We start from the raw sequence: 16,770 nt of genomic DNA, 5'->3' as shown, positions 1-16,770 counted from the left end.
AATATTCTCTTTGATATTCTCTTTGTGAGCAGGGCTGCAGCCGACTCAAGCGCAGATAAAACTGGTCATTGATAAAAATGTTAAATAAAACAAGACCAAGGACCGATCCCTACAGGATCCTTGTAGGGACATGCTTGCTTGATGATGATTCCCAGTTACAGTTACATTTTGAGTCCTATCAGTTAGCCAGTTTTTAATCAATTTAATGTATGCCATGTTAATTTTGTATAGTTCTAGTTTTTGAATCAAAGTGTCATGTAGTACCAAGTCAAATGTTTTACAGAAGTCTAAGCCTGTTACATCATCACTTAACAAAACTTGTAATTTCATCAAAAATATATCTGTTTAGTTTGACAGGATCTATTTTCCATAGACCCAGGGTATTTCAGCTTAATTATATTAATCTCTGAAATTAAAAAGGTTTGTCAATTGGTTCTCTGCAATTAAAAAGGTTCTGATAAACTAAACAGGATAAGTTACGTGCCTTGGCTGGAGGATCTGAATAGAAAAGATACATAGCTAATGAAATGTCATTAAAGATTTGGTTCAACTGAAGTATTTCTTGGAAATGTGTCAGTGACTGTAAATATGTCCATATATCTTTTCAGATATGATGTGTGGACCTCCACCTGCACTTACTAATGGTCAGATTCTAGGGTATAGAAACCAAAAGTATTTGCCTGGTGAGAGAGTGCGCTATCGATGTCAACAAGGGCTGAGCCTCATTGGGTCACAGACAGTGACATGTCAGAAGAAAAAATGGTCAGAATCACCAGAGTGCAGAGGTATTTTATTTTATTATTTATACATATCCTAAAAATGAAGATACTGTTGGAATCAAAAGCTGCATTCATACTAAGAAGCTTTTACTTCTCTGTATCTTTCTCCTTATATTGTGTGACTTGGGGGTCACCTTGATGCCTATCCAGGAACGAAAGATAGAAGCAAGGAGAATTCAGCTCTGATTCCAATATGCAGGAAGCATTTCAGCAGCCCCGGTGCAGTCACCTCTGTCCCCTCCATCAGATGGAGAAAGGGGCAGGTGGAACTTGAAAAGCCAGCTCCAGTGGCAAGTAGTTCCCACTCCCATGCCTCCATTTTCAAAATGGCAACACCAGAAAGACAGTGCAGCAGATTGAAGATTGCACTGCCTCCACCTCATATAGGATCACAGAAAGGCAGCATTAGACACAACATGCACAGTGCCACTACCAGGTAGTGGGCTAAGGGGCATTTTTGCCCAGACCCCTTCCCACTCCTGCCACTTGTCAAAGGTCTCCTAGAGGTCTCCCACGATATTCCAGGCTCAAGCCTTCAGAGGAAATGCAGACCCAGGTAAACCCCATGTGTCAGAAAGGGGTAGAGTATAGGGACCTCCCATCTTGGGCAAGTCAATCCTAAGGCATCAGGCTGCTGGAGAGTTCATTCTTGAGCCCAAACCATTCCTTGGGAGAGCCACAGGCAAACCCCAGAGTGGGAGGGCAATCATTAAGCCAAACCTCTTTGTGGGGAGGAAGAACCCTACTTATTCAAAATATTTTTTGAACAATCCCTGAGCCCAATTTCTTGCCTCCCTCTGAAACAGGAGCATAGGACTTGTTACAGGGACCTCTCAATTGATGTGTCTAGGTTTAATAAAACAGAGTCACAAGTGCTCTCTTTCTATAATATAATCTTTTCATCCTTCCCAAAACTGGGAAAGAACATGCCCAAAGAATAAAAAAGAATTCAGGTTTCACACTTGATTTTCCCTTACACAATCTTCCCAGGTTCAGTCTCAGCACATGAACTTCAACGGTTTCAGCATCCAGATTCAGAATGCCTGTAGCTTTCAACCTTTAAATTAACAGCGTCATAGTTGCAGTATACTGCCCTCAACTTCCCTATCCTGGCACTAGTTCTTAAACAGTTCCAGTTCACAGGCTCAACCCCACCAGCACACACAAGGCTCCCACTCTTTTGGAATCATCCACACCTAACAAACTGAGGAAACCTGTTTTTATTTGGCCCTTCCTCTGTCCTGATTGACCAGACTCTGTTTCCTCACCAAGCCTCACCTAGTGTTTCAGGATCAAATCCAGGCAATTAGTTCTTGCTTTTCCTGGCAACTGTTGTCATGACAACCCCAACTAATTTCCCATTGTCAGTGCTTGCTAAAGCTCTGGGACTCATTTAATTCCCAACAAAAGTGAAATAGGAAGTAGAACAACAAAATTTTGCAGCATAAACAGACATAAAGCAGAGTGGGACAAACACCAAAAAAGAATATGATCTCTCATACTCCATCTCCATTTGTATCTCATTCACTCACTCATGCCACCTGCAACAAAAGAGTTTTATCAACAGTAGAAACTTCTTAAAAGGAAAACATCTCCCCAGTGTATATCACACCACAAAGTCCCAGAACACTGTCACAGGGCCAAATACCTAAGACCAAAGGGTGAAAAGGGGGTGTCAAGAAACCTTCCTTTTCCAGGGAGGAAGGCCAGATGTCTGAATCTGTGTCAGAGGATTACAAACAAGTGCATGAGGAGGGATATATAGCTATAGTTTATCTGAGGCAACCTCAGACCTTCTGAGGAAGTTTTAAAGCATTCTGACTGAAATAATCTATCCTTTGTTTATTTTTAACAAACATTCCCATTTTACTATCCCACAGATAATTCCCCCCTTTTGTATAAGGATGACAGCTTTTTCAACTCCAGTCATTACCATTTGGTCTCGCAAGTCTTCAAAAGGTCCAATAATATTAATGTAACCCTTCTGCCCGTCTGAGTTAGCAGCAACAAGGGCCGGGTTCAGTATCTAGAGGTCCTGTTTCAATAACACAATGCAAAACCGTCTCGAGCCCCCACCCAGTAACCTGGGACAATTACATACCCCCCCCCCCCGGTGCCTCTAAGAGGCAGTACTTCCCCTCTCGCAAGCAGAGTCTGAGTGTAATAAAGGAGGGAAACAATGTGGCATTGTGGTGTTTCCCCAACATAAACAGGATTCATAACACAAACCATGAACAAAAGAGCCACCCTCCACCCCCAAGTAAGTTTGGCAGTATCCTTTTCCCCTCAGGATTTTAAGTCCAACAACCCAAAAGTCCCTGGTCAGTGCAGCCCGAGAGTTCAAAAGTTTATCTGCAGAGTTTTACCTCCCAGCCTGGGGGGCGGGGGGTGGGCACAGTGGCGTTAAGGGGCACCTTACGTGGTCCGAGACCAACTGCCCCGCCTCTCCATGGGGTTCTGCTGCAGCCTTCACTGCGAGCCACTCCACCAGCCGCTCTGCTCCACCAGCCGTCCCGTGAGCCGCTTCAGCCATCCCACGAACTGCTCCGCTCGGCCAGCCGCTTCACCAGCTGTCCCGCAAGCTGCTCCAGTCATCCCACAAACTGCTTTGCTCTGCCCTGCCAGCAACATATCTTCAGGCACCTCCCGCCCCGGCACTCACTGATTTTAGCTCTTTAGTGATTTCAGCTTGTAGTAGGGGAGCCTCAGTGCTAGTGCATCATTGGCCCAAAGTGAATTCAGCTCAGTGGCCTGTAACTAGACTCCTAATGGAATTAAAATTAGCTTTGATAGTCCACAGTAGAGAGAGAAGGAGGAGCAATTGGTATTTCAGGCCCTTAAAGGGGGCCCATACTATCAGGTACAAATACCTCTCTCAATTCACAGGGTTTTGGAAGCCATGTCCCATGTCTAGCGAGTGCTACTTAGTTGATGGTGAGTCCCTCTGTCATAAAACAGTTTCATTGTTCTTGATTCACATAACCAGGGTAACAATTTATTCTTCCTGCCCCAATAACAGAGAAACTGGGGATCCCACAGCAGCCAAAGTGACCATTTGGGCTCATGCTAGTCGGGGTGGGTGTGCCTATGCAAACAAGATCAGCCCCTGAAATTCTTTTCCACAACTCGCCACCATTCACCACCAGATGTCAGGGTAGAGCTCATCCTGACTCTGCTTACATTAATAATGATTTTAAGGAAGAAGAAAACATACTCCTATCTCTTTCTGGACAATTCTACTGGTCAGCGCTCTGTATAGACTGTGAGATCAAGAGACTTATTTAGGGGGAGCTCCTCAGGCTTCTAGGTTGACTGGCCTATGCCTTCAAAGTTTCTGAACCCATGTTACTTATTGAAAGAAATGTGACTGTATTGATTTTATAAATGTTGCTAAAACTATTAAACCAAATTAAAATAAAACCAAGAAAACATATCACCAAAGCTAAGTTGCTATTTCATAAAATTAATGTAACACTTTACTTTTAGTTTAGTTTAATTTGTATTAGATTGCTGTAAATTCAAGAAATCAACAAATTAGTCTCAATATTGGATTGAAATTAAATAATCAAATTAGTCAAATCATCAAATTAATGCAAAAAAAATTCATATAAATTCTAAGAAGGAGTCTGAGGAGGTGGCTGTCCATTTTGTTGTAAATCCCAAGTAAGGAATTTTACCAAAGTCAATTAAATGTATAACTTTGCACTCGTTAAATAGATAATAATTTTGTTTCAGTATTAAGATAATATCTGAATTGCAATCCCAGAGCCAATTACAAAGCTTCCTCCATCTAGTGTAGTGGTTAATACTTTCCTCTCACATTGACAGAGATATTATAATTCAGAGTTTAACAGAACACTCTTGATAAGGAGTAGTTTGACAACTTATCAGAAGTTAAAAGACAAGTTATCATAAACGACAATATCAAATCTCTCAGGACTTTTAAACATAGAATGCAGAACATACTCTCAATTGAATAAGTTCTATGAGACATTATTTAGGGCTGTGTTAACCTAGGGAAATTTCCTTCTGGTGCTTTCCCCGTGAAGATTTTATGGGTAGTGTTCTACATAAGCATGCACACAACCACAATTTCACACCCTAAAACTAAATAATATTAAACAGCTGGGATGTCTCACAACTAATAAAAATAGAAAAAGGAAAAATAAGATCTCAAATAACAGAGTTTGCAAACTCTTTAGCTCTCACAGTCTTCTGGACTCTGAGTAGGAACTGGACGTGCAGTCAAGGTGGTGTTGCTGGCACAGCACTTCTCACTAGTGGACCTTCAGCTACAGAAAGACTAGCCAAAGGCAGGTGTAGCCTGTTCGTTGATGTTGTGAGTTCCTCTCCCCGAGGTGGCCTAGTTGTGAGAGTTCCAGAATGTCTGTCTTCCCTCTAGATTGTCTTGTTGATCCAAAAGGCAAGAGAGCTCAGCCTTACGCTTGATTCTTATTGTTTGAAAGTTGCTTATTCAGCCTTGATGTACTTCCCGCCTCATAGTGAGAGGCCTACCTTGGAGCCATGCAACTTGGTGCAATCAGCCAGCTTTGAATTAGGTCATCTTTAGTGAGTATCAACTTGGAAAAGCCCCCCTTAAATTAGCAATTTTAAAAATATTGGATGTTTTCCATAACACAGAGATCTATGTCTGTGACCCACTCCAAAAATATCAAAAATCCAGATACATGAGACCACTTTTGAGGAAGCTGGTATGGTTTTATCTGGGTGAAAATTCTTAAGATGATATTATGTCACCAATTTATGGAAATTTCAACATAAAAATACTATAGACATAGCTAATTGAGAGAGAACCCTAGCAACGGGCAGTTACTCAGCGTTCTTCCATCAGCAAAATTTAAAATAAGTTCAAACTTATTATCAGCCCAAGTAGCTGGGGAGCCAGGTAGCCCGCCCACCCCCAACTAGAGCCTCTGGGAAACCCAAAAGCTGTACATTCCATTGCTTTGTTTAGAAACAAAAAATCAGAAAAATAAGTGATATGGTTCTTCTTCCATTAGCTAGAAAGTTATCGTACTCTTAGTGTAAATGTTAACATCCTCTGCTCATTAAAATGATTATTTCTAATGTTGTGGCTATAATGTGTGTGTGTGTGCTTATGGGGTTGCCATTTACCTTTTATTTGCAGGAAAAAATACTATGAAAATGTAATTTGAAGCTGGAGGTGGTAATGCAGTTAAAGAAGTAGAATATATTCTCTCTGGTTTCAGATTGGTAGCCGTGTTAGTCTGTATCAGCAAAAACAATGAGGAGTCCTTGTGGCACCTTAGAGACTAACAAATTTATTTGGGTATAAGCTTTTGTGGGCTAAAACCCACTTCATGCCCACAAAGCTTACGCCCAAATAAATTTGTTTGTCTCTAAGGTGCCACAAGGACTCCTTGTTATAATCTCTGTGGCAAAAGTAATGTAGTCTTGAAAAGGAGTAAGACCTTCTTGTTCAGCTGCCACTGGTAGCATTACGATTGGAACAATTTATTTTTTAATAGCAATTTGTTTGTTTATATACATTAAAATCAAAATCATACTATAAATATGAACCATTTTAAGTAATTATGACTTTTATAAAAATAAATGAAAAGTTCAAAGGATGAAATATAAACAAAATTTAAATGTTTTTTTAAAAGTGTAAGTTAACTTCTAAATTCAGGAAAAAAATACAGTTTCTTTAAATTAAACATTGCCCCACCATTTAAAGTGCTATAGACTGCATTTGATTTTAGGAAACCATAGCTACCCAAACCTGCTTATTTGGGCAGGAAAATTCATAGAGTCCAAGGCCAGAAGGATATGATGTGATAAGCTAGTGTGACCAACTATATAACACAGGCCATAGAACTTCCCCAAAATAGTAGTATTAGGGACCCATTGTGCTAGGCACTGTAGCCATACATATAAAGCGACCGCCTCTGCCTCAAAGAGCTTATGAATCATCCTTTACTAATAACTAGAGCAGACAGAAACATTTCCAACTAATTTTGTTCAGCAGAAAGATCTTTTCTCTCAACACATACATTTTCCACAAATATAATATTTTAATTTTCCAGTTCTTTTGACAATAAAATAAAACCAGGGTATTTCTGTTAATATTTTTTGGGGAGGTGCAGGGGGAAACAATCATATATTGCAGTCCTTGCTCTCAGTACAGAGCCTGTTGCCCTTTCGTTCTTTCTGGAAAGAGGACAGAAAGGGGAGGGGCCTTGGCTCACACTGGCTAGAGGATCTGGCCAACCCCAAATGGGAGAACACTCTCCTTGTATTGCCAACCTCAAGCATTCAGTAATTATGAATCAGGCCTGCTAAACTTATCAGATTTCACTAAACAATGATAAAATATTTAAAAATAATAAATCTGGGGTCTTTGTGTTTGTCGTCTGTGTTTTGAACCCTCTGGGCCATGTTTTCAAGTTCTCTTCCACAACCATGAGGTTTAGCATCTTTTTATTTTTTAATAACAGCTGAAATTCTCACATAACATGACCCCAGGAGCTGGAATTAAAAAAACACGTGAAATACCATGTAATTCATGACAAAATCATGAGAGTTGGCAACACTGCCCCCTTTTGTCTTAGGGGTGGTGCAGCATGCACAGACCCCCGTGCATCATTGAGCTCAGGAGGTGTTCTCTCCCTATGGCACAGTGGCTTCCAGAATACTCCTTAGCTTGGAAAGGCTACACATGGCTCCAAATGTGGGCCAGTGCCTTCAAGAGACGGGGCCAGTTCTTCAGCTGGGCCAAGTGTAAGTTAAGCACAGCTGAGGATGGGTGGGGGAAAAGTGACTTTGAGCCTGGTTCTGAGGCCGATGATGGTTGAAAACTCGTAAGGGACAACTCCATAGCTCAGAATTGGCTAAGGCTACATGCTGCAGGTCATCTCTGCCCCAACACAATCCCTCCAGACACTGCCTTTTTCAGCTGATGACTTCCCCGTGCAGAAACAATCCTTTGCAGCCCTGTTAGCACTCTGGGCTATTTTACTAATCAAATAAATATCATTTGATATTTATTGAGAGTAACTATCAAATGATGAGTGGTTCTTCTCTTTCCTATATGTTTATAATCCATTATTAATCTGTCAGGCCCAAGGGCTTTTCCAGAGAGCGAAGCATTAACTTCATCCATGATTATATCACTTCTTATTGGTACCAATGTTTTTTCTCCTTGGCATCTTTTCTTTTCTTATTTTTCTCCTCTTTTTCTCTTGTTTAATTTCTTAAATTCTCATTGCTCATTTTCTTATCTAGTCAGTGTTTCTTCCTTTTTTCATTTGGTGTTTTATGTTACACTTTTTAACCCATTTTCTCCATTTCTCTCCTTAGCTTGTATCCTCTTACCTAGTTTTTACCCTCCATCACTCATCTCCCTTTAGTCTCTTTCCTCCTCCTCCTCCCAATATTTAGTCACCACAGGAAGAACATGGTGTCTAATGCTCTAATGCACTCAACCACTGTCTGAAATACCTCAGTTGTTAACATGTGTTCATGGAGAAATGAGGCTCTGCACAGGACAGTGACTACTTAAGTAACAAGAAGTGGAAGAGATTTCAGAGTAGCAGCCGTGTTAGTCTGTATCCGCAAAAAGAACAGGAGTACTTGTGGCACCTTAAAGACTAACAAATTTATTAGAACATAAGCTTTCGTGGACTACAGCCCACTTCTTCGGATGCATATAGAATGGAACATATATTGAGGAGATATATATACACACATACAGAGAGCATAAACAGGTGGGAGTTGTCTTACCAACTCTGAGAGGCCAATTAAGTAACAGAAAAAAAACTTTTGAAGTGATAATCAAGATAGCCCAGTACAGACAGTTTGATAAGAAGTGTGAGAATACTTACAAGGGGAGATAGATTCAATGTTTGTAATGGCTCAACCATTCCCAGTCCTTATTCAATCCTGAGTTGATTGTGTCTAGTTTGCATATCAATTCCAGCTCAGCAGTCTCTCCTTGGAGTCTGTTTTTGAAGTTTTTCTGTTGTAATATAGCCACCCGCAGGTCTGTCATTGAATGACCAGACAGGTTAAAGTGTTCTCCCACATCAGGAATCATAATACTCAAAAACCAGTGGGAGAACACTGCCATCAGTTTCATACAGTACTGCTGCAACTTCAATGTCAGTATAACTTAATATTTTGGTTTCAGTTCCAATATCAGTATAGCTATTTTTCACTTTTTCCTTTGATTTTTTCCTGGTCTACAAATCAGAGTGAATTAATAGTGCTGTACTGACATATTACAGCATTTACAGTAACTAAATAGTGCCCAGTAGTTTTATTCTCTATTTCTATACTTCATTTCAGAGGCTGGTGGAAAGTGTGGGCCTCCACCAAGAATTGATAATGGAGACATTGTTTCATTCCCATTAAAACAATATGTACTAAATTCAACAGTGGATTACAAATGCAAAAGTTTGCATATATTGGAGGGACCTCAAAGTGTTAGATGTGACTCTGGACAATGGACAGACCCACCGGTTTGCTTAGGTATGTACAAAAATCAATTATACGAAACAGAACAGTGGTGTGTTATGAAGCGGTGTTATTTTTTAAAATGAACAACGCTGCCTGCTTACACGCAATACACATAGCCAGAGTATGAGACTAGTAGCAGAGGTGAAACCCATGGAGATGGTGGTGGAAAATAACCAGAAAGGATTCTGAGCACCAATAAGTACATGCCCCATAATGTAGTGAATGGGGAAAACCTGCCACCATTCACACACTGAGAATATGGAATTTGTTGCCTCCTTTCCTGGAGTCCCTTAGAATTCAATTAGTTAATAATTAGGGATGATAGAATGTGGAAAGAAGGAAAGAGAAAAAATTTAGTAGACTCCATATTTGGGCTCTGGCGTTTGTAGGACTCAGGCTAGCATTAGTGCCTATCAACATATCAGAGCGATTCCTGTTTCTGTCTCTAAAGTCTGGGTCTTTTGTTACATTTCATTACACAAGAGTCATCTTCATCAGCATCTTTACATTCTTGAGAGAACAGGTTCAAATGAGGGTGGGATAGGAGCGATTCCATATTTCCACATAATTATTAGCACCTGCATATTACGTTTGTGCATAGCTTCTTTTGTAATGCTCTGTCCGTGTGATGAGAATGCTGCTTCTGTTTCTGCTCCTGATGCTCACTGCAGAATTCTAGCCCTCAATTTCTGGGTCTTATTTATGTAAAGATTTCACAACAGTGAAATGGGATAAATTCCGGTCCCTGCTAGGGTCACTGTAAAATATTGGAAAAGCAAAACATTATTATTTATTATTTACTATTTATTTGTATTACCAGAGGAGAGTACTTTAAGGGGCAGCTGAGGATTCTCTCAGTTTTGGGAGAATCCTGGGATGGCACAAAGCTGGAACCATCTGGGGTGCGGAGGGGGCCCAAGGGGACAGGGACAGATTGAGGTGCACTGAACAAATTTCTGGCCAGCAGAACAGTCCCTACAGGGCCATTCTAGCTTTTGTAAGTTGGGGTAGTCCTGTGGCTGCTCTAAATTCTGCAGAGATATGGGGTCGGGATCAGTCCCCAGCTATCTCCAGGGTCAGGGGAGGCATAAAAGTGGTTTTTAGACAATCTTTGCCTCCTCCACAGATGGTGCTGAGCATGAGCATTGATGACTGAGCCTAATATATTTGTGTGATGCTTGTGTGAGTGATGTGACTCCTCCTTTTAGGGCTGGTTAAAATATTTCCATCTAAACATTTTTTGACTGAAAATTGAGTTTTTGACTGAAATAATTTTTATTCACAAAAAAATCTTTTTTCTGTGTAAATTTTTTATTTATTGTTGAAAAACCAAACACCTAAAAATCAAAGTTTTAAGTTTCTGACCAAAAATTTTTGTATTTGGATATGCTGTGGTGGTTCCTCGTGGTACTTGTAGTTCCAATGCTTCAACTGTGGCATCCTCCACTGTGGGCTGGACTCCCCAGCTGAAATACATCTCCCATGATGAACTATGGCCAGGTATTCCATGATGCACAATTTATCCTCACCCAGTGGGGGATACCATGGTGTATCAAGGTAAATGCAGTCCAACCAGGGACCCTGAGGAGAATGGGATCATGAGACGGATGAACTATAACTCCCATAAGGTACCATATGGCATTGCCAATCAGTTTTTTAAATTAGTATTTTGCTAAAATGTTAGAAAACCTCATTTTCTGACTAGCTCTACTCTCTATGCATCATGTAACAGCTTAATTAATAATTAATTAATATTTCTCTTCCTAAGGCTAAAAGGAATTCATTATATTCTGGCTACCCGAATATAGTCTGTGGCTTTCCTCCAGCCATCTTGCTTCATCCTTCAGGTCCTCAGGAGCTGTTTGCCCTCCACAAGCTCCTTCTCTTTCCCAGGGTGTGCCTCCACTCATGGAGAGAAGCTGCCCAGCTGTGGCAGTTAGTCTCACTGGTACCACCCACTGGTCAACTTCAGCAGCAAAGACCTTACCACCTGCAGCTTTTACAGCTGTTCCCACTCCAGTGTCTGTGGCACCCCACAGCACTATTACTGGCTCTGCTTGCCCTGTCCTGCCCTGCTTGCTGATGGTATAAAGGGCTGGCCCACTCAGCTGGAGGGACTGCAGCTGCAGCATCTGTCCTCTTGGCCCACTGTACTGCAATCTCCTCATCAAGGCTGTTCATGATATTGATCACACCAGTTTATTTATCTTTTAAATCCTTTGTTCACTCTCCCCCTCACCAGAACTCCTGTGTAATCTCAGTAGTGGCATGAACTTGTGACTTCACCCCACATTCAACTGAGACAATGCTTGCCCCAATATTCCCTGTAAATAAGTAAGAATTGGTGTGGACATGGTCACATCACAAATGAATTAGAAGTTAAGACAATATTTATGGATATTTATTTACTCTCACTATTTCCCCAGCTCTATTGTAAAGAAATTTTCCCCATAGACATTTGATTGCATAATTCTCCAGCAGGAGATAAATTGGGACTATGACTGTACAATTTATGAAATCTGGTTGATATTGTGACATATTATGGAAAACTGCCTATATGTATATGGATCCACCATTGCTGACAAGTCCTGTAACAGATACATACCAGAGAGGGACAATGGGAAATATTTACGGTTAATGACACAAAGGTTATGCTGAAAAGCAGCTACATCCTGAAGGGAGAAAGGAAGGTCGGAGCCAAGGAGAGTGACGCTAAAGACAAAACAAAGGAAGCCGGGGGGATTTAAATAGCCAACCAAACAGGAACGAAGGCCAGACAGGAAGAAGATTGGGGCAGGAGAGAACAAGGTCACACAAGCTGGGTAAGGAACTCCATGAGGAAGAGAGACCAGCCAGCATGTGACAGGCTGAATGAGGCAGGGAACTGCCTGTTTTCCTGGACCCAAAAGGTTCCTCAAGGACACACAAGAGCAGGGTGAGCTAGTGTAGGACATTGCTGTCTCAGAGCTTTATTATTTTGTGTGGTCTATACTCTCTGGCATTTTATATCATTAAGTAAAAGAGCAAATGTGTTATATGCTGTGCAAAGTGTGTGTGTGTGTCTGAACTGCTTCCTAACTGCTGTGTGCCCCTGGGAGTATTAAACTGTAAACCAGGAGCTTCACACCTTTTGGGTGGAGTTCTGGGAGAGGGTGGGTTTAGGTGCAAGGGACTCTGAAGAGTCATCTTTGCATCCAGGCGCTAGGCAATTGAACAGCGGGTGCCAGATGAAACGTCTGAGCCCTGAGAGTGTGCTTAGGGCCCTTAAAATTGTGACAATGGCTGGACTTAGCAAGTGTCCAGAAGGGGGCATTTGCTAGGATCTATGACAGAAGGGAAGAAGGTCTACACTCTTTACTGGAGCATCTGGCTCTGTAACATCAGAGGTAAAGAGAAAATAGCTCTGATCTTTTTATTTATTTGAAGTATTTGAGAAGATGTATTATACAAATAAAGTGCTGTTGAGTCAAATGTCCAGGTCAGACCCATGTGCAAATAACTGAAGTGCCATTTTTTTTTTTTTTTTTTGCAGAGCCTTGTACTATAACCCCAGAGGATATGGAGAGGAACAAAATACAGCTGAGACGGCCTTATGAAAAAAAATTCTATGTTTTATCAGGGGTCTTTGTTCAATTTGTGTGTAGATGGGGATATAAATTGGATCCAACATCTTCTGGACTTAGGGTACAATGTTTAGAAGGGAGTCTGGTATACCCTAAATGTAAACACAGGAATAAGTAATCTTTAGTTTAACCACAATATTGATGACTTGTCCACTAAGCCAAATTTTTATTTATTTATTTTTATTGAGGATGTCTAAGGGTGTGTAAAATACAATCAATACATGACATGGTGACTGAACAGAATGAAATGTAATATTCTCTGAAATTCTAATGTATAAAGTGAGATTTCTGCCTTGTTCACAAGATAAAAGCTGCTGCTTAATATCACAGAGTGTTGAATATTCCAGTAGAAGTATGCAAGTTGTTATTAAGAAATTAAAAACATGAGACCAGATCCCCAGCTGGGATAAATCAGTGTAACTCTGTTAATTTGGAGAGGTTATTTTGGTAATGGTGTTTTAAATGGAGAAGGAACAGGGAAACTTGGATACTTTAATCCAAAAATATGTTTTAAGTGTCCTCTAATGACATTAAGAGATTTTTCTTGGCACCCAACCCTGTGCCAAGAATTATTCACATGACAGTCTCCCGCCTCATGCTTCATACTGGCTCTTTGGCTCAAGCCCCAAGAGCATTTGTTTGTAAAGTTTGTACATAACAGACAAGACTATAGAGAATTCTACAATAAGGAAATTGACAGTTTGTGGTTGATAATACTATAGCTGGTCCCCTTCTGTGGGACATTCTGGAATTTTGATTTAAAAAAAATCATTCTGTTTCAGAACAAAGAGTGAAAAATTTCCATGGAAGGGATGTTCCAAAAACATTTCATTGACAAAGAATTGAAGCATTTATTTTGAAAATTTCAAAAAGATATTCCATGGCAGAGGGCCCAAGTCTGAGGCTCCTGGTTCAGCCATGTCTCTTAGGGCTTCCGGATTCCTTGCCACAGAGCTAGCTCAGTCACTGAGAAGACCTGGGACTTTCTGTCATGGAGCCAGGAGCCTGGGAGCTCTCAGGGCTACCATTAGCTTCAAAAATGTATATTTACAAATAACTTTTTTACTTTCTATTATTTATATCTGATCTCTGATGGTTCCTGAGGATGAATGAAAATAAGCATCTAACTGTATCTTTAACCAGCATCTTATGTTCAATATCCATTAACCAGTTATTTGTAATATTCACAGATTATCTCCTGGGTTTTTTTTGGCATATTTGCCTGGATTGCAGTTTACATGTATTGGTTACACACTCATTTATTTATGTCTTTGATCAAAGGTACATTTCTACAACTAATTTCAAGTAAAGCAGGCAACTGGGTTTGGATAAAAGAAGATCTGAGCCAAATCTTCACCCCAAACTCAAACCAAAGCCAAACCTTTTTTTGATGCTTAAAACGAAATCACATATGCTTCTGCACTTCCTATTTTTGCTAATATGCTGGTAGAAGCAGCAGTATTTCCCACCTGGCCAAAAGGAGGAAGTATGGGAAATCTCACTAGCAACGTTGATCTTGTACCAGAATGTTGGTTTTGTTCAGGAAAACATTCAGACCTTTTTACCATCACTGTTAAAACAGACTTTTGGGAAAAGAAAATAATTTAGTATGCAACCACAATGTATTTTAACAGAATTATATAGAAACGATTGTTCCTTTTGGTTAAAGTTTAAACATGCACAATCTTAATTTTCTTTTTTTTTAAATGAAAACAGTGTATAAAACATTTAGCAATTAAAATAACCTGAACATTCCTGCCTTGTAATTTTTGTCGGTTATTAACAGATCCATCCTGAAATGAACTGACTGGAAACTTTAGGGTATGATGAAAAATGCAAGCAAAGATGAATCAAGGTCTGCAGATAAAATGGGCAGTAGTGAGCTACGTGTGTTTCACAATATGTGAACAAACTAGTTCTTCTGTATGCAGTAAATTGGAAAGTTGACCAGTCCTGTGACTGATTAATTTGTCAGAACCAGCTGGGAATGACAAACAAATCCAAAACTAGTGCACATTGATGGGATGCTATGTCCAGTAAATTGGACAAATTCTGGAACTTAACCAAATAGCCCCAAAAGCAGGTAGAGAGGAAAGGTGATCCAGTGGTTAGGGTACTAGCCTGGAACTCCAGAGACTTAGTCTCTGAGTACCTCAGCATCCCATTTGTAAATAGAGGATAATATAGTTCTCTACCTCCCAGGGTATGTCTACACTTCAAGCTCGGTGTGTGATTCCCAGCTCGAGGAGATATACTTGTGCTAGCTCTCATCAAGCTTCCGTACTAAAAACCGATAGTAGTCCCAGCAGCTTGAGTGGTGGAAATGGCTAGCTACTGAGGGTATGTGCCTGTCAGAGACACTACGGACGTACGTGGGGTGGCTAGCCTGTCCCATCAGTCACACTGCTGTGGCTACACTCTATCTTTAGCACACTATCTCAATCAAAGCTAATGTGGGTATGTCTCCTTGAGCTATGAATCACACCTCTAGCATTAAAGACTGTGAGGCTTTCAGATACTAAGTTATATGGCCCCTTTTCCAAGCTTAGATAGATATACATTCTGGGCCAGTCTATGAGATGTACTTCGGTCTGAGTAGTACCCTATGCTGTGAGCAGTCTGGGACAGGTCCCTGGGGTGCAACTTGGACTGTGGAACTGCTGAGCTCTTCCAAGCCCACCAACCTGCCAGGGCCACCCAGAGGATTCAGGGGGTCTGGGGCAAAGCAATTTCAGAGGCCTCTTCAATAAAAAAAATGCAATACTATAGTAACATGTATTTGGAAATGTAAAAAATAACCAGTGAAATACATTCAAAAATTATTTTTTAATAATTTGAAAATACACAAAATACTTTATTTAAAAACATTAAATGCTTTAATGGTATGTATACTTTTGCAATTACATAATGGGCTGTCACTGGGTGATGGTGATGGTTGGTGCCAATGGGCTGTCGCTGCCTGGGGAGGCACTACTGTTGCCCAGGGCTGGGTGGGGAACTGGGCTCTGGGTCGGGGGGTGCCCGGCTCAGAGGGGTTGGGCTCGCAGCTGGGGGTCAGGGCTGGGGGGGTGGATGGGGTCGGGGGGGGTGCCCAGCTCAGAGGGGCTGGGCTCGCAGCTGGGGATCAGGACTGGGGGGGTGGATGGGGTCGGGGGGGTGTCTGTCACTGTTCCAATTTCTAATGACATCAATGGGTCTACTTGCAAAGTAAGGTCCTACTCAGCATGCCTGGGGGTATATCAATCTGGCCTAAGAAAGCCCATTAAATGTACTTTATTATTCTGGCTACCATTGAAACCAGGTACAGCTGCCCCCTCCAATAGATTATTCCTTCTGGTTAACTACTGCCAGGGCACTAATACTTAGTGGTGGGGTGAATATAGATTTTTGTTGCATCTCTCAGCCCCAGTCAGGGAATGCCTCTCCTGAATGACTCCAGTGAAGTGACTTATCCATAGCTTTGAGTGGAGTTAGCATGGAGACAGCCTACTTCAATTCCATATCTCATTGTTGAGGGTTATTTTCCAGCAGACACCTCTGTACTGTGCCTCTGAGAATTTGTCCCAATAACTGTCTCACTGGGCATGATTGAAAGTCCTTTGAAGTCGATGGGAGTTTTCCTCACAAATCTTTATGTGCTTTCAATGGGTTTTGGATTAGGCTTTCTGTGTGACTAGCTGGGGGTAGAACTTCAATTACGGGAAAAATCTAAATATTGTTGTATGCCCCTCCCCAAATTTGTATGTATTGAAATGAATGAATAAAATATATAAATAGATGCAGGAAATGAATGTAATGCAAGATTAAGGGTGAGATTTTTAATCACACAAGACTCAGGAAATGTAGAGTTAATGGCAGGGTTCTCCTGG

At 40.9% G+C, this 16,770-nt stretch overlaps 1 protein-coding gene across 1 annotated transcript in view; it reads left to right on the top strand.

Moving 5' to 3' along the window:
- LOC128842458 (complement factor H-like) overlaps positions 1-16,770 on the top strand; it is a 107,069-nt gene that overhangs the window by 45,357 nt on the left and 44,942 nt on the right. The window contains 1 exon segment of the mRNA XM_054038482.1: positions 9,108-9,290. Within this exon segment, the coding sequence (XP_053894457.1) occupies positions 9,108-9,290 (183 nt within the window).

This window comes from Malaclemys terrapin, chromosome 8 (assembly GCF_027887155.1).
Source record: "Malaclemys terrapin pileata isolate rMalTer1 chromosome 8, rMalTer1.hap1, whole genome shotgun sequence".
NCBI classification, from domain to species: domain Eukaryota; kingdom Metazoa; phylum Chordata; order Testudines; family Emydidae; genus Malaclemys; species Malaclemys terrapin.
Note: the sequence above shows the minus strand (reverse complement) of the source record. Positions and strands in the feature narration are given on the sequence as shown.